At 40.3% G+C, this 18,270-nt stretch overlaps 2 protein-coding genes across 4 annotated transcripts; one reads left to right on the top strand and one right to left on the bottom strand.

Moving 5' to 3' along the window:
- Window positions 1-37: 37 nt before the first annotated feature.
- Window positions 38-6,843, bottom strand: LOC310808400 (diphosphoinositol polyphosphate phosphohydrolase 1-like). Of its 2 annotated transcripts, none has more exons than XM_083675294.1 (5): window positions 6,562-6,843; window positions 5,924-6,034; window positions 4,416-4,460; window positions 4,198-4,282; window positions 38-3,956 (listed from the first exon to the last, which is right to left on the bottom strand). In XM_083675294.1, the coding sequence occupies exons 1-5, from the start codon at window positions 6,658-6,660 to the stop codon at window positions 3,757-3,759; spliced, it is 540 nt and encodes a 179-aa protein (XP_083531420.1). In that variant the 5' UTR covers window positions 6,661-6,843; the 3' UTR covers window positions 38-3,756. The 2 variants fall into 2 exon arrangements, with proteins under 2 accessions (XP_083531420.1, XP_083531421.1); XM_083675295.1 differs by having other exon boundaries at window positions 5,936-6,034.
- A 934-nt stretch (window positions 6,844-7,777) lies between these two features.
- On the top strand, window positions 7,778-12,348 carry LOC310808522 (suppressor of cytokine signaling 2-like). Of its 2 annotated transcripts, none has more exons than XM_083675466.1 (3): window positions 7,778-8,027; window positions 8,861-9,004; window positions 10,813-12,348. In XM_083675466.1, the coding sequence occupies exons 2-3, from the start codon at window positions 8,866-8,868 to the stop codon at window positions 11,310-11,312; spliced, it is 639 nt and encodes a 212-aa protein (XP_083531592.1). In that variant the 5' UTR covers window positions 7,778-8,027; window positions 8,861-8,865; the 3' UTR covers window positions 11,313-12,348. The 2 variants fall into 2 exon arrangements, with proteins under 2 accessions (XP_083531592.1, XP_083531593.1); XM_083675467.1 differs by having other exon boundaries at window positions 8,801-9,004.
- The last annotated feature ends 5,922 nt before the right edge of the window (window positions 12,349-18,270 follow it).

Below are 18,270 nucleotides of genomic sequence, written 5' to 3'. Positions count from 1 at the left end.
CACACAAAAAATCACAAACACTGAAATACTGGTGTTTTATTGGCACAATTGATTTACAATCTTCAGTCTTCTCACACTTTGTCTCGTAATCCTCCATTGAAAAGGTACAAATAAAAACCAGTGATATGTGCATTGGCGGTTAGATACTTAGCCATTGAATTGCTGTCTGAACGTAAAGAGAATGTTGAAATACCTGTCTGTATACCTGCTGTTGAGATTTTGTACTTTTGTGAGTTAGTAACATCAACATAACATGCTCCTAGAATTCTAACGTTTAATCAAGCAATCTATGTATGAACATTATTGACCATTAGATGGTGCCATCTACCACACTCCACCCATGTACTACTTGTGTGTACTGATTCAGGTCACATCTGGGTCGCCATAAATCATAGTGCAAACATTACTGGTCAAAAACAAGGAACACTGTCATTGCAGTACAGATAGTGTACAGCCTAATCTCAGAAGAAACACGAACTGCAGTACAGATAGTGTACAGCCTAATCTCAGAAGAAACACTAACTGCAGTACAGATAGTGTACAGCCTAATCTCAGAAGAAACACTAACTGCAGTACAGATAGTGTACAGCCTAATCTCAGAACCCAGGATCTCGTTATCGAAATGTTATTGTCATGACAGACCAAGGTGAGACCAAGAATGAGGTGTAAAACTGTCCCGTTTGGTGAGAAGATTAAGCCCATGTCCTCCTTAAAATAGTAATTTTGTCCTGGTGCAACATTGTATGACTATATATTGTATGAGACAAGCTCGGAGAATAAATGGCTGTTAAAATGTACTCATGCTCTTCATGCCAGATCAGGCATTGTGTCATTGGGAACGTTTGGCTCAATCACAACCCAGTTTAGCAGGAATAGAATATTCTCATTATTTGTGGCTGCATTCATGTCTAAATGATGACCAGTGGAGCAAGCCCGGCTGCCACACCCCTTCAGAATCTCAGACCATCAACAACATAAGAAGTTGGGACTGTTAGTGGGGTCGGGTCATCCGAATTCAAAACATCATTACTGAGATTGGCACAGACCTAGCTGAGCAGGGTTTACAGCAACTAGCACATAGGTCTCAGAGGAGATATTGGTGTAGGAACACCTGTGCAAGTAAACCAGACAGAAATCAATGGCGAGTGTGAGTACAACAGTGTAGAAAACAATCGGAACATTCATTTTTGAACAAACAAGGCAACCAATCTGGAAGAGAACAGCTTCAGTAAAAATAGGGACATGGAAACTTTTTGACATGAAACAGGGAGACCCTGTTAAATTCGGACCGTTTTTGCTTCAGGTTTTAACAACAAAAGTTTGAGGGCCACTGTGTGATATATTAGGCTTCTGTAGCACTCCCAGTCCCACCCCACCATCCTGACAAAACAGAATTACTAGTACTGAAACTGTCCAATAAATACCATTAAAATGTTGAATTATCAGTATGAAGCCAATGTCTGTGCTCTAACATGCCAGGAAATGATGCAAGTTATCTTACATTATTGAAACTAGGCCTACACTTATGAGAGACAGTGTAATTCCCCATTGAAATACTATTACACATGATCAAAGCATCTCCACTACACAAAGTTGTCTGCTTGTTCCATAAGGTTGACAGGAAAATGATTCTCCAAAAGAGCAAATGACTTGGAGCGGAGGTTAAATAAGTCACGATAAAAACAGGACATACACAACAAATGATGAACATACCTAAAAATAGACCAAAAATTATCTTTAAGACCAATTGAAAAGTGCCTTTAAAGAATAATCCTAACAAAACAAATCTAAAACATAAACAAAAGAAAAGTCCAGTGTTCATTTGAGGGGGAAAATGTAGAACTACAGTCACAGTGTAAACATTTGTTAGAAATACAAAGAAAAATGGATCAAATCACACAAACGTAAATGTATCCTCACCGATATGTGCAGTGTGAGAGAGCCACAAACAGAGTGGTTTACCTTGGCATAGCGTCTCTTGCCGTGCAATGTCTCCTCCTGCAGCAGATACACACACACACACGCACAAACATACACAAACACGCACACGCACACACGCCTTCACCTTGTGCACATCAATACACACCAGAGTCATGCAATCACCATCCAGGAAATAAATACATTAATTATAATAATAATAATAATAATAATATGGATATAAGATTATAGAATAAAGTGGAAAACATGAAGACTACCAACCAAGAGATTTGAGTGGGGTCCAGAATATAATACACGGTATACACGATGGATACTCCACTCAGTGCCATAAAACAGCCCACTATTCAAGCGCGATAATACACAACGCCAAACCACTCCTCTCCTCCTAATGCACAATATGATTCCTTAGGATTCAAAATACTGCTGGGGCAGGTTTCCTGTGCATCAGACTAGTTTGGGTGGTCTTGTTCAGTTCTTGTTCCTTTCCCCCTAAAGATCAGATAACATGCATAATTCCCTATGTCCTTCCTGCCACTGACTCACAGGACCGATCATTGTCTTGATCAAAGCCCCAGAATGTGTTTACAATGATAGAGCCGAAACTACAACTTAGAACCTCGGGACCGTTCATTCAAGAGATGTAGGGTGTTTTAGGTCTCCCCCCTTTAAAAAGCATTATTTCAAAAAGGTTTGTGCTACCTTCATCATTGCAGACAAGAGGAAAAAGTTTAGCACCAGATCATCCCTTTCTGACGAGTGACATCACCAGACCCACAGGTGTATATTCCACCACCCAAGCCCAACAGACAACCTGCCCACAAAATCATCTGACCAGGTACCAGAGCAATGGATGACGGAAAAAGATAGTACATGTATATGAACAGAAAACAAGTGTAACACTTCACATTAAGTCACTGTCATACCTGTGGTAACCTCTTTGAGACCAGGCTTTCCTAGAGAACAATGTCATTTGGAGGTATAGCTACGCAAGACTTGTGGTAATTACTCTAGTTATAACATTAGATTAAGATGTTGCTGCAGTAATTCATTGATTTAACTTTGTTATTCATAGTACTAGAGGCTTGTGGAACAGGGTCTTGTTTAACGACAAAGGCCTATTCATCTTAGTTAACAGAACGTTATTACTACAGTAATAACAGTATTACCACATCGTACACAGGTATAGGAGCATCTTAATGTAAAGTGCAACAGCAAATGTATTAACACTTGACTTGAAATAGGCTGACATACATTTGGAGTATGTATCAGACTGTCATGATCTGTCACAGTACATAGTGAGAGGTTACATCATTGTGATGACAGCGTCAGGGTGTCCAGGAAGTTCAAGTAAAATGTTTCCGAAACATTACAAGATCCTTAAAAGCCTGTTGTCTGTAAACACTTATTGTATACTGATACTCTACATCACCACAGTAGAAAGTTGCATTCAACAAACCTCACATTTAGTATAGAGAGGAATGAGGGAGTAAAAGGAGGACAAGGAAAAGTTTGAGGATATTTCATGCAATTATTCATAAAAAGGAAGAAAAAACCCAAACATTCAATTCAATTCAATTACAAAGTGTGATATTTTTCGCCCCAACACTTGGTCTGTCCCTCCAAGTCTGTACCTCCACTCTGGCACAAGAAGGCTGGCAAGGCAAATGTTTTTTTTGTTGACGTTGATGATGCGTTGTTGAAGTTTAAAAAAGACGTTCTAGAAGTACAGTATAGGCGCAGGATTAAGTAAGAAAAAGAAGAGAAAGGAGTAAGTAAGGTGGAAGAGTATCCAGGAGTTTCTGCAGCACTGTGGTTTAGTTATCTTATACCGGATATGGAGCTCTGGTTGATGTTGTAGGCGGGGGAGAGGTCTCCGCCTATTGTGGCCACCAGGGGCGTGCCATTGCTGGTCAGGCAACCCTGCTGCTGGAGGGCCTCGAAGTAAGACGCCTGCACTGGCTTGTGGCACTGCAGCACCCTCCTGGCATCATCAGTTTTAAACCATTCCCTTTTTCTCCCTGTCAAGAGAAGGATTGAGTGCAGAAGAGAAGTCACACAGCATGCCACACCAGCTAAAGTGTGCTTGGTTTAGCATAGAACAGTGTTGATGAGGTAATGTGTGTAGGATTAACATAGGAAGGAACATGTATTAGTAGTAGTAGACTTTAGTAGTAAAACATCTATTTGATGAAGTCAATTTGATGACACTCATGACAAAATGTTTGTCAAATGTTACTGGAACAGCAAGCAGAAACATACCAATATTTACAGAGTCCTCCCAGTCTTCTAAGACATCAGTTACAATGAGGACATAGACGTACGTTCTGTGTTTCCTGTCCCTGTTCTGAAAAACAGGAAATCAATCGAATTTGGCAGGTTAGGGAGCAACAATGCCTGCAGTGTATATAATCTCACAATCCCTCACATCTCCAAGACAAAGACAGCATTAAGACATGCAACAACAACACTAAGCTCACCTCAAAAATACCTACTAGACGCCCCAACGTCCCCTTTACACCAGCCTGTAAAGAAAACAAAGTAAGTGACAGTAACTCAATCAGTTTGTGTGTGAGTGTTTGTGTGTGTGTGTGTGTGTATATGTGTGTGTGTGTATGTGTGTGTGTGTGTGTGTGTGTGTGTGTGTATGTGTAAATGTGTGTGTGTGTGTGTGTGTATGTGTGTGTATATGTGTGTGTGTGTGTGTGTGTGTACACACTGTGTGTGTGTGTGTGTGTGTGTGTGTGTGAGGGGGGGGGGGGGGGGGGGTTTTGCAGGGTTCTGAGAAGAGCTGCCATTTTGATTTGCAGGGAGGAATGGGGTGCATAGAGGAGAGGACAGGATCAGCTCCTGTTGGCGTCAGAGCAGTACTTATTCTTCAGGTTACAGTTTCACTCTATTTATAAACCTGGACTCCCAGTCAAGAACCTACTACTCCATCACCATTTCTGTTGGGCTGAAGCTATAATAAGAGGGTCCTCGAAAATCACGACCCAGTGTCAAACAGCAACAACTATTACACGGTTATCACATAATTTATACCAATAATTTAACTGTAAAATGATTTAGAAACTATTAATAAACACATAATCAACAGTCAATAAACTAAACCCTTTATGAAGACAACTTTAATGTAAAATGTTTCCAGTATGGGTCACTATTTATTCAAAAAGCCTAACCCTCAGCAGACTAGATCTGGTAAAACAATAACATGGATTACAAAGAACTCACAAGAGGGTCTACAATTATTGGAAAAGCATAAACTTCAATCAATGAAAAAACTAATTATCTCTTTTGCAGGGGAGAAAAAGTCAAATACTTCAGTGACCCAGCTTAATAACTTTACACTAAGCATGGGAGTAACCTTTGTTCTAGATTCAAAATTATGCACAGGGCGGATTTAGTGGAAAATCTGATTAGTTTGATAAATGGGGTAAAAATACAAAAGCCTCCATCAAAACAAGCAAATCAGAGTTCAGACCAAGTCAAAATCCCTTCTTTAGTTTCAGCCCTACAGGGAGATAAAGTTATATCACTCATACATCATACATTCCTTGAGAGTAGTTGATTGGTGATATGTGTCTGTGTTCCACAACAGGGCCTGACACAATACCAATTATACAGGAAAGACGGACACTATCTACAATGATGAAATTAGATGGTGCAATATATTTTCCATTCAGTTGGGGTTTAAGGCCTGCAGCAGGCCTTGACACATATGACAAACCTTGATTTTGTTGTGTGTAACTATCAGTATGCATGATCTTGAGTGAAGTAGGTATAATGCAATGTTTTCAAAGACAATATTTCTGTAGAAATCATTTTATTCTACTCCAATTAAATGATCCCATCAAATCCCTTTCTAAATTAAAAGTAAAAGCAACAGTGAAATATGATTTCCATGAGTTAATTGTATTAAAAAAAAGGCATAATGCACTGCATACACAATTGAAGGTGACAGGTGATTGTGTTAATCCAAAACGCCTACCTCTTCACACACCTCTCGAACAGCAGCATCGTTGGGCTCTTCTTCCGGCTCCATGCCTCCACCGGGGACGATCCACTTGTCTCGATGCCGACTACTGCTCACCAACAAAACCTACAGAAAATAGGTTATAATGTCGGCGCATAACCATTAGTCGTGTGAAATATATTCGTGAAAGTAACAAGGTCGCAAATTCGAGGGTCAGCTAGCCCACTTGGAGCAACTTCGCAGCACAGAATCTACCTGGAACGCACCCATCTCCACGAACAAACACCTCGCTTGCTATTCAGTTGTGGGCTGGGCGGGCAGACGACACAAGTGGGGAATTAAACGTATGGGACTGTTTACAAAATCAACTCGTTTGATTCCAGTTTCCAAACAGATATTTTATTGAATATAGCTAGCTAGCTAGCCATAAAGGAGACAATAACAACATACCCTATAAACTGTATATGTTACGCATTTTAAACACAGGTGTTGTTGACTTGACATAAATTTTGGATCTGTGTCCCTTGCCCTCTATTTTGATGTCTATTTTATCTGTCTGACAATTGACGACTACTCTTGTCTCGAAATCTCTGCCACAAGACTACCTGTGTTTCCTCATGCGGCCCATTCTGTCTCCGTACCCTCGGACTTACCTCCTCCTCACTCTCGTTCCTGAAGCACAGACAGGCGGCGCGCTTCTTGTAGCCATCCCCGTCGTATGTCCGCGTTTGGTTCGATTTAAGCTTCATCATTTCGGTGTTTCGACAACAAAAACAGTAAACCAAAATCTCTGGAAGACGATAACAGCCCACTGAAGGAAACCCGTGAAAGGCTTGAAATTTCTATAATAAACTTCTCCGCTTCATTTTTCAAGATCTGGGCGCATCTCTAGCACAGACGCCATTATGAGAAACACTGCGTAAATTACGCACAGCGGTATATACTGTAGTCGAAACGCACAAATATCGACGTTTGTGTCTTTGAGAATGAGGTTATGGATTATGTCTGAGTGACAATAAAGTAAAGTCGCGGCGTGGGGTATGGTCTCTGGCCGCAGTGTCTGCTGGTTTTCTCCTCTTGCACTCAATTGGTCCATTATGTGACTGATTGCCCAGAGTGCACTGTGCACACACCTGGTTTATGCCTATCATGTTTGAGACGCAGGTATATTGAAAGATCGCAGGGACCAACCGGCCCCCAAGGGTCGAAGTTACTTTCCCCTCATCCTCCTGCTGTAGTTTATATAGCGCTCTTTGTATAGGCTACTCTAATAAAATGAAAATATAATGTAAGAGGAAAGGTTGAAAATATGAGTAGGCTATCAGTTTTATTTGAGACAAACATCAGCAAAAACACATTCTATGAATGTGGCTATTAAGTAGGCTGATTGCCGTTGACAGCAGAAACATTGTTGTACGTCGCTTTGGATAAAGGCGTCTGCTAAATGCCATAAATGTAAATGAAATGTAAATGAATGGTGTTGGCCTACACACACACTAATTACAGCAAGAGTGTGTCCACATAGATAATGATATGTTTTTGCACATAATTGTTATTGTTAACAGCAAATAAGTATTTGCAGCTATAAATCATGACGCTAAAGACCTTCTATCAAAGCTGTAGCATAATACTGTTCGGTGGTAGCCTTATATGGTGCTAATTTTCATGTCAGTGTCTGTATGTGGTCTAATTGTTGCGTTGGCTAGACTTTTCCAGTATAGCGTATTGTATAGCCTACTGTAATGTTTTTGGTGACTTCATCGTCTGGCCCATGGATTGGTGGAACTGCCAGAGTGCCAGACCAAATCATGGACACGTGACTTGTCTTTCTGGGAATGTTCTTGGAAAGACGTGCGCGATCAACAGAAAGAAAACACTATAGAGACAAAACCCTATACTCACAGAATAGACCATGAACTCGTAGCATATACCCATAGGGACGCTTGAAAGCTGGGAGCAAAGAGTCGATCATATATATTCTATACACTTAATGTTAATAATTACTCCTGAAAACATCAAAGGATAGGATTCAATTCAAGTGCCTCGGAGCTTTATGTGCGTTGTGTCCGACCCAGGCTTCAATCATGAAAGACTGAGGACACAACCCGAAGCAGTAAAGGTAAAACGAAATGTTCAGTAGTGGCCTAATGATATATACATGTTTGCCTTGTATATATGTATGATTCTCTACAGACAAGGCAATGCGATAGCAGCCAGGAAGTGGTCTCATGCGCCAGGACCGCATTCTAATCATTTGTTTGCAGTCAAGCTCTTACATTATACATTGGTTTATATGTAAGTGTACCATAATCATAGAGACTACATATGCTCAACGTTATTATAATATTGTAGCTTACGAGTAGCCTAATTGGGCCACTCTATTAGTGTCGGCAACTCGCACAGATAAACTATAACCTTTGTGCAAAAAGTGACACCTCTTGAAATTGTGGAATTTCTGTGGTAGGACTTGCAAGAAAGCACTTAGAATTGAAGGTAAAGTGAGACATAGCGCATCTTAAAATGCATTCAATGTAAATTACGGAGTTATTCAATTAACTGAATGTCAGTGACTGTGAATTCACCCTGTTTTTTGTTGTATAGTTCTTTTTCATTTGTTGTGTTAAGATATAGGCTCACTAAAGAAAGTGGATTTATCAAAAAATGTGATAGGCTATTTTGGCTATGAAGCAATGTAGGATAGAGATAAGAAATAATGAGAAGCAAAGCAGATACAAACATATTAAACCTAGATAACTTTATTATAGACATCACTGGCTGTTGGAGGAGTGTTAACAACCAAATATAGGTACAACAGAATATGATTCTGTGTCATTCAGTTGGTTTGTCTGTGTATTTGTTATTTTATAAATACTTTGGATGGGTCACACACAGTACGTGTCTAAGATACCGGACAGGGACTCTCAGACGTTGACGACCGAATTTCGCCTTCAGGCTAAATGATTTTACCGACCAGTGCCCCCGACAAAAGCCTTAGCGTAGTCCGCCTAAAGGACCGCGAGCTGGAGGCACGTCGAATTGAATCAAGCGAAGATGGCACAGAGTTGCAAACAGCCATGTCCCACCTTCATGACTCTGGTAAGTGTCAGATATTTGTTGTTGTAAACTATTTTAGTTGCAGATCTTGGAAGGTAATTTAAGCCCATCATTTCGTGGTGAAACCAATCTATATATATCTATATATCTATATCTATATCTATATCTATATATATATGTATATAGGTTGTCCTCAGCCTTTCATATATGTAAGTCAGACAATTAAGTGAAGAGGTTAAAGTGGAGATTCCCAGCTTTCATTCAATGTTTTCTTTTTTCAGATTGGTTTCACCATTTACAAATGATAAGCCTTGTTATACATAGTCCCCCTATTTCAGGGCAATATTGGAAAATTGGCTTGACAGGTGTTTCTGGTTAGTCGGGTGTGTTCAGTCACATCATTAGTGCGAGAGAGCTGTCAATGTCGAGTATTGATGGCTTTACATTTGCCTTTGGATTCTGCTATTGGTGCCTGTCAACATGAGGACCAAAGAGACATCCGTGAAAGTCAAGGAAGCCATTACGAGGCTGAAATATCAGAAAAATCTATCAGAAAACCTTAGACTCATAAACATCAACATAACATTTTTTTATTTTATCATCATAAAAAAAATTAAAACAAATCACTGGTGAGCTCAGCAATCGCAAACAGGTCATGGAAGACTTCTACAGTGGATGACCGAAGAATGCTCACCATAATTAGGAAACATTTTTAAAAACAACTGTCCCACAGATCAGGAACACTCTCCAGGAGGTAGGCATGAATGAGTCAGAAACTACATTTTCTGCAGAATACGTCACCAGCCGAACTACAGAGGCTTTGCTGCAAGGTCCAGACCACTAGTTATCCTCAAAAAGGATGGTCAGGTTACAGTTGGCTAAAAAGTACCTAAAAAGCCTGCAGAGGTCTGGAAAACAGTCTTGTGGACAAATAATAGGAATATTGTCACGTACCAGAGTGATTGCAAGAGGAAAGTTTGGAGAAAAAAGGATCTGCCCTAGATTTACAGTATACCGCCTCCTCTGTGAAACATGGTGGAGGGAGTGCTATGGTTTGGGCATGTATAGCTGCCTCAAGAACTGGCTAACTTTACATAATAATGATGTTACTGCTGACCAGCAGCAGCAGAATGTATTCAGAAGTGTACAGAAACATCTTGTCTGCTTGAGTACAAGCAAAAGCTTCCAAATTCATTGGATGGTGCTTCATCATACAGTAAGACAATGACCCCTAACATACTGCCATAGCAACTAGGGAATTTTTCAGGGCCAAAAAGCGGAAAGTTTCAATCCAATTAATTTCCTGATGATAAGATTTTAGGCAAAAAGACCTCAAAACAAACAACAACTGAAGATGGCTGCAGTACAGGCTTGGCAGAGCGTCACCAGAGAATATACCCAGCGACTGGTGGGGTCAATGGGTCGCAGACTTCAGGCAGTTATTGCATGCAAAGGATTGTCGACCAAATACTAAACATACTTTATTTGGATATTATATGATTTTTCCCAATACTTGCCCCCCCCCTTTAAAGCTGAGAATCTCTACTTTGACCCCATAGTAATTGTTTGATTACAAATCCAAACTGTTGGAGTATAGAGCTAAAAGAAGACAAAATGCTTCCTCTTTCCAATACTTATGGAGGGCACTGTATATTTTTGTGTCCATAAGGACAAGCCTACATTGTTTATCTCAGATGTTTTAGCCTACCATGAACCAAGAGGAAAATACATTTTGGTTTGGAGGCTGCAGCCTACACCTCTCTCTTTCCCTGTTACCCACTCTCCCCCCCCCTCCTTCTCTCTCCCTCTCTTTCTCTCCCCATTGCTCTCACACTCTGTGTGTTTTGCAGGCTGGTATTGGGGCCCCATAACAGCTGCTCAGGCAAAGCAGGTGTTGAATGAAGCTCCAGAGGGTACCTTCCTGTTGAGAGACAGCTCCTACCAGGGCTACCTCCTCACCCTGTCTGTGAAGACCAGCCTAGGCCCCACACACCTCCGCATCGAGTACTCAAGTGGCATGTTTGGATTTGACTCAGTGATTATGGCACGGCCCCGACTGAGGCAGTTTGGAGGTGCAGTAGATCTTGTGCAACATTATTGTCTGAAGTACAAGCACCTAGCCAGCCTAAAGGAGGAACTGGGATCTCAAAGGGACACAAGGGCAGCTAGCTCTGTGGCCCGGTCAGAAAATACCCTGCAGCTCAAGCTCACCAGGCCCCTCCACAAAGTCTCCCCCAGTCTCCAGCACCTTTGTCGTGTGACTATTAACCAGCATTCTCGCAATCACCAGCACTTGCCCCTGCCCGGAAGGCTAAAGGACTTCTTGCTGGAATACCCCTTTGTTCTTTAGGAAAATACTGCTTTTCTATATTTGTTTATACCCTTGAATTTGACTTTTGAATTGGACAATTTCTAATGTTGATGTTTGGATTAGTGACAGTAAGCTTTTCATTTTATTTTCTTGCACTCAACAGTATACATTCTCTGGTTCATATTATTTGTTGAGAAATCATCACCTGAAAAAGTGTAATAACACTTTAATTAACTAATAAGAACATTGTATTACCATGTTGAATAGAGTTTTAGTAATTACATAGCAGTTGAGTTTAGTTTTTATTACAAAACCTGACTTGTGTTATTGTTCTATAAACAGTAAGATCATTCCATCAACCATGGACCACACTAATACACAATACACTGTTTACCCACCTCACAAACCATATCAATGAATGAACCAGGGAATTGAATGAATCTTTTGATCACAATGGATACCCAAACATCCTCTTGCCTTAAATATATACTGCAAAGGTTGTTGTTCTGGCTATATGGTGAGTTCCACCCTAACCCCTGAATCCTGCAGATTTCATCACTTGTACAATTAGTCACTCAGAACTTCTTAACAACTTATTACGGTTGTGTTGTTTTTTCTAATCCACATTTTAAACTTTTAAAATCAACATATAAACTATGATTTCTTATTCAATTTCTTATGTACAATTTGAGGTTTCTTGTCAACTTGCTAACACAGCAATCACATGGACTGATATAGCAACAATGTGTTTGGTACAAATGTGACATTCTTGTAACGCTTCCTCATATCTTCCTGCACTACCTTACATTACCAAGAGTGTATTTATATCATTTGATTCTGACCATTTGGATATTACCTGTTTTCATGTATGCAAGCTAAAAGATAGTTAATAGAAAGTGACAGATGCTAGATTAACTCTGTTAAAAAACTGTTTTGTTTACGATGAGTTGTGGCCAAACAAGCCCAAACAAGAAAATACATGACCAGTCCGCTTCTCAAGGTCAGTGTTCAAAGACAGTGTTGCATGTTTTTTCTCTCCTTTTTTTGTTTCGCTATTCTTAGTTGGAGTCAATAAAGTGCTTTATTGGTACAACACGTTTTTGTCTGTCAATGCTTGTGTATGATTATTGACTAAAAGAAATGTTATATCAACATTAAATACATACCATTGTATGAATGCCTAGAAACCCAGTTTGAGAGGCTACATTAAACCATAGAAACATACCGAGAGATGTTCTGCTTTTGAAATCTCACATAAACGTTTTATGACCATCACCCATTTGTTTTGCCACAGAGGTATGTAGTTGTATTATTCAGTCTGAGTAAAATACAGCTCAGTGTATCCAAAGTAAATCCCTTGACCTTGATCACAGGTCTGAGCTACAGCTCACAGCTCTTTCTAAGAAATGGAAGACAACTGGAAAAATGCCATGCTCTTTGAGGAAACCATAGAAGCTCGAACAATGGTGTGTGTGTGTGTGTGTGTGTGTGTGTGTGTGTGTGTGTGTGTGTGTGTGTGTGTGTGTGTGTGTGTGTGTGTGTGTGTGTGTGTGTGTGTGTGTGTATGTGTGTGTGTGTGTGTGTGTGTGTGTGTGTGTGTGTGTGCGTGTGTGGGTGTGTTTAGATCTTTTCCCCATTTTTCTTTTCCCAGAATGATTAAGCCTATTTGTGTCTATATCTCATGGTCAACCATCAACAGCCTCCTAAAGATTATCAGGTTAGCTAAAGTCCAGGCAAGTTACAGTTTTTTTTAATCGCTTTGATGCTTTTTATTTTTTTATTTTATTTTTTTAAGTTATGTGAATTGAATACAACACACCTAACTAATCCACAGTTTCACACCAAATACTCACCTAACTTCAACATGACCCACAATATATTGAACTATGTTTTAATCCAACTGTTCTAAACTAATAATTACAGAACCATTTGGTTCAAGTTCTACAGTGGCTAGTCAGTTGGTTTCTGAGAACTGATGAATACAATACTAGACTTTTAGATCATAGAAGTAAAAATCTTTAAAAGATTAAATAGCTACACCAAATCACACATTGTAGGTTCATGATTGCAGTGTTGATTCCACTAATGTAGCTAACTATTAGTTTAACTAAATTTTTCTGTAGCTTGGTCGTAGTTAAACTAAATTCAAATCTTAGTAGTGATTTCAGAAATAGTTAACTACTGTTCTTGCCATGGAGCAGTGTAGTGCTTTGCTCCACCTCACCTGTTTTTACTTTCCTCAGTGATTTCAGAGCGTTTCAGTTTCTGTTACCTCAGTTATTTTTCAGTAACTGACTGTCGTGTGTTGGACGAAGTAGTTTCGATGTAGTGAACTACTTTTTCAAAGTAGTTTTAGTTTGACAAACGATATTTCTCTCAAAGGCAGCTTTAGTGTAGTTCAACTTCTTCCCTTGTAAAGTAATTTGTAATTTCGTTTTTTTTTTTACTTTTTACATTTTCAGAGTAGCTTACCCAACACTGCATGACTGTAATACTACAGCATCATTTCACTCTCCATCAGCCATAGACACCAAAGTGGACAAAGAATATTACTGTTAGTTGAATCTATAATTATCTTTTGTGTTGATGTATTAAAGAAAATGTTCTGTTGGCACAATAAATTACTATTTTGGATCACTGATCCCAATCCTCAATGAAAATGAGTGCAACATCTCGGATTTTGAACTTTAGACAGGCAATGTTTGCAAGTGTTATCAGTTTGTTTTTGTTAGTTGATCTGAGAAAATTGATCTGAAATTAGCATCCAAGTGACTTTTATAAAAGGTTATAAATAGTAATTTAAAGCATTATAAGATAGGTTTATAAGAACAACTTGTTTCATTGGAGCTTGCATCATTGTAGAGCTACTGCACAAATGGACGGCAGAGACATTTTATGCTTTCAGTAGGGATAGTAATATGATCTCTCTCTAATGCAGGTATGTGTGTGTGTGTGTGTGTGTGTGTGTGTGTGTGTGTGTGTGTGTGTGTGTGTGTGTGTGTGTGTGTGTGTGTGTGTGTGTGTGTGTGCGTGTGGGTGTGTGTGTGTGTCTGTGTGTGTGTGCGTGCGCGTGTGCATGAGTGTATGTGTGTTTGTTGAGCCTCTTGAATGACTCATGGTTCCTGGAATGAGAAATTCCTGGAGGTTGCTGTACCCACCACAACTCACTCTCACCTGATTCCTTTTCAAAGCCCTACGCTAACTGCTTCAAGAAAGAGAAAGTTAGAGAGGGAAAACATGAGAGTGAGACAAAGAAAGAAAGAAAGAAAGAAAGAAAGAAAGAAGGAAATAATGATTGTTGAATAGTTGATTTTCATTTAAACATTTACGCTAGTTTACCATATCCATTTAGGTCAAATGTCTTTGTCTGATCAAGCGTCTTTATGGCAGTGCACCATACCAGCCTTATCTGGCTTTTACTTTCATCTTTATCTAATTTGGCTTTCACAAAGGAGCCTGACCTAGAACAAAAGGCTGTCCTGTAAATTAATGGAACAGTGTGCACTGTTAATTGGAAAGACAGATTTTACTGTACAATTGATGATGTTTTTTTTATTTTTATAAATAACTTACATTCCATATCATTTTACCAGGTCATGCAGTCTATGCATACTTCCACCTTCTGCACTACATCCAGCTGCATGACACAAGATGAGTCCATACTACATTTATTCAAGTGTCAAATTAAAAGTCACATATCATTTAAAAGATAAGGCATATAATCAGTGTGTACTAGAACATAAGCAGCTATTTTCAATCCAGGTATTGATGGGCATTATATTAAAGAGGGACTTCACTGGCTGATTTCACCTTGACTTAAACAGTAATGCAAAGTAGAGCTCATCCTCATGCTCCACTGTGGATGTGCTTAATGATCTTTAGAATAGCCCAAGGCCCAGTCACCCCACTCCCCTGCATGGATAGCTGATACAACTGGAAAATCAATTCTGCATGGTTCACTAGTCTATCGCCATTAGCAGGCATGGTACTGTACAGCACAGTGTTCCTCTGTGGCTCAGTTGGTAGAGCATGGCGTTAACATCACTAAGGTTGTGGGTTTGATTCCCGCTGGGACCATATATGCTGGAAAATGTATGCACTCACTGCAATGTAAGTCGCTTTGGATAAAAGTGTCAGCTAAATGGCATATATTATTATATACAGCAGCTGCCTGCTTGTTTTATACTGTGGAGACATGTGGCAATTGTAAGTAGACATTAGGTTCCATCTCATGCAACCAACTAGGAGCACAAACCTAATTACAGGAAGAAACACATTACTAATAATGTGGTACAATTTGAAAAGATATACTAAGATAAGTAAGCAATCAAACTGTAGGGGTCAAGTCAGGTCAAGTCTTTAATCTAAGTGCACTTTCCCAGTCTTCATAACAGAGAAAACAAATACAAGATTAAGAGTAAAACAAGGAGATAAACCAGCAAGAGGTTGGGGGGGTGGAGGGACAGGAGTACAAGTCCACACATGAGATGCAAGAGTGGAGGCAGGGAATGTGGTATGGAAAGCAGCCTGGGGCTCCAGTATGGGGGCATCTAAGAGGGATGTCAGGTGGCCGGATCACTGGGGTCTGTAGGCCCTGGGGTCTGTAGGCACTGGGGTCTGTAGGCCCTGGGGTCTGTAGGCACTGGGGTCTGTAGGCACTGGGGTCTATAGGCACTGGGGTCTGTAGGCACTGGGGTCTGTAGGCACTGGGGTCTGTAGGCACTGAGGTCTGTAGGCACTGGGGTCTGTAGGCACTGGGGTCTGTGGGCACTGGGGTCTGTGGGCACTGGGGTCTGTGGGCACTGGGGTCTGTAGGCACTGAGGAGCGCTTTGGCCTTAGATAACAAGACACAACTTCTACTTACTGGATTTTCTTTTATTGGCACTTCCCATGCGACACACTGCTATCCATTCACAGTGTATGATTTGATTTCTAATAGATAACATCTTGCCTGTGCCTCTGATTTATTCGACAGTAGGTGGGTGGTATGTAATCACATTATTTAAGGTTTAAATCACTCAGAAATAGCAGTGCAACAAGTCTGCACTCTGTACAGAAAATGCCTGTTTGCTTTTATTTAATTTTGGTGGATTTGATATGGACTACAGGTGTGAACCATAAATGATGAGAGAGAAAGTCAAGGAATTTTGTCCTACCTCATCAATATAGAATGGACATGTGTCATAACTAGGACAAATTCTCAGTCATTCAACAATGACTCATCATTCTTTACTTTCTTTATATTCACTCTATGGCTGACAAATACATGTTTGTTTTCCCTCAACTTTGACTGAAGCATTGTCGATTGTCCGCCCTGTGCCTTTTCCCTTTGTGTCTGCTTGCAGTTCTCGGTATTAATTACCAAGCATCACATGATCCAATTGTCGTGTATATTTCCCTCCCTCATTCCCCATTGCAATATCATTTTCTCTGAACTGGCTGCCTTTTACAGAGAGCCATCTGTTTACGGATAGGCTGTCCTCTGTTTTCCATAGTCTAGCGAGGGGTGGTGCAGAGCCCAGTGAGGGGAGGGAGGACAGGGGGGAGAGGGGGGAGAGGGGGGAGGAGGGTGTAGGGCTGCGTAAAGGGAGCTGGTTTCAAATAGAACTGCAATTCCAGCTATCTTTTTTCCTGGAAGGAGGGAAATGCTTAGAGATCCGATCCTTACTGTGCCGACCATACCCTTCCCAACCCCCCCTACGCCCCCACGCCCCCACCCCACGCGTATGTGAGACACATGCGTACTCCAATTCTGCCACCACATGCTAAACAGGCCTTCCACTGTAATTTGCTTTGTGATGAATTGCCTTTGTTGGACTGAGATTAGATCAATTCCACTTGTGACTGAATGTGAATGGACTGGTGATAGGTTATAACCATCTCCATTCACCTATGACCTGGGAGAACAGATGTTAGGAAATACTTTCATAGTAATACAGCTTTAGATTATGTATACTGTGTGCCTTAGTTTTCTGGTAGAGGCAGTCTGCCATTTAAACAACAACACTGCGGTCTCCCCGCCACATTTTTGGTAAACAGTTGAGGAATGGGTTGGAGAAATGTAACCACTCAGTGTATGTTTGCAATAACAATGGAGTAAAACTAGCTTATATGTTGGGTTCTGTAAGACAATTGAACTAAAGCTCATGAGGCATTTGTGAGTTATATTATTTTTCTTGTTATATTGTAGTTTTTCAGAACTAGAATACTTTTTCTCTCAGTAGGCCTGCTAGGGTACAGTATTTTGGAGACTGGTTTGTATTAATACAGCCATAATAGCCTTTGGTTGAATCTAAATGCTGACCATTTTCTTTATCAATTGTACATTGTGTATGTTTAATATTTAGTAGGACCACAGCCATAAATTACTGGCATGTGTGATAATATTTGTACATAGGAAAATGAACAAATGTTTTACAGCCATAATGCCAACTAGGCTACAAAACAAACACTATTTTGATCAATTAAAATAAAAATCTTGGACATGACTGCTGTAACACTATGCTCATGTAGCATCAGTGCTCTCTTCTATCGTTGCCTACTGTCTGTTGAGGTGATCTTTTTTCCGGATGTGAGCTGGTGACTGGAGGGCTGCTGGCATCATAGATAGATAGGTAGGTACTTTATTGATCCCCGAGGGGAAATTAAGGCGTTACAGCAGCTCACATCACAAACAACAACAACAAAATAAAGTGAAAATAGAATAATAAAATAAAATAGTCATAAAATAGACATCTGAAACATTATATACAGTAAGAACAGTCCGGTGTGATTTAACATCCCCCAGCCTGACTCTGATCACCCCAATCGAGCCAGCCGGAGGAGGAGTTGTACAGTCTTATTACGGCAGGCAGAAAAGATCTCCTATAGCGCTCCTTAGTGCAACATGGTTGTAATAATCTGTTGCTAAAGGAGCTTCTCTGTTCTGCCACAGTGTCATGTAGGGGATGGGAGGGATTGTCTATGATGGCCAGGAGTTTGGTCCCCGTCCTCCTA

This window comes from Argentina silus (assembly GCF_951799395.1).
Source record: "Argentina silus genome assembly, chromosome: 8".
Taxonomy (NCBI): domain Eukaryota; kingdom Metazoa; phylum Chordata; class Actinopteri; order Argentiniformes; family Argentinidae; genus Argentina; species Argentina silus.
The sequence above is the reverse complement of the archived record's forward strand: the minus strand, read 5'-3'. Positions and strand labels throughout refer to the sequence as shown.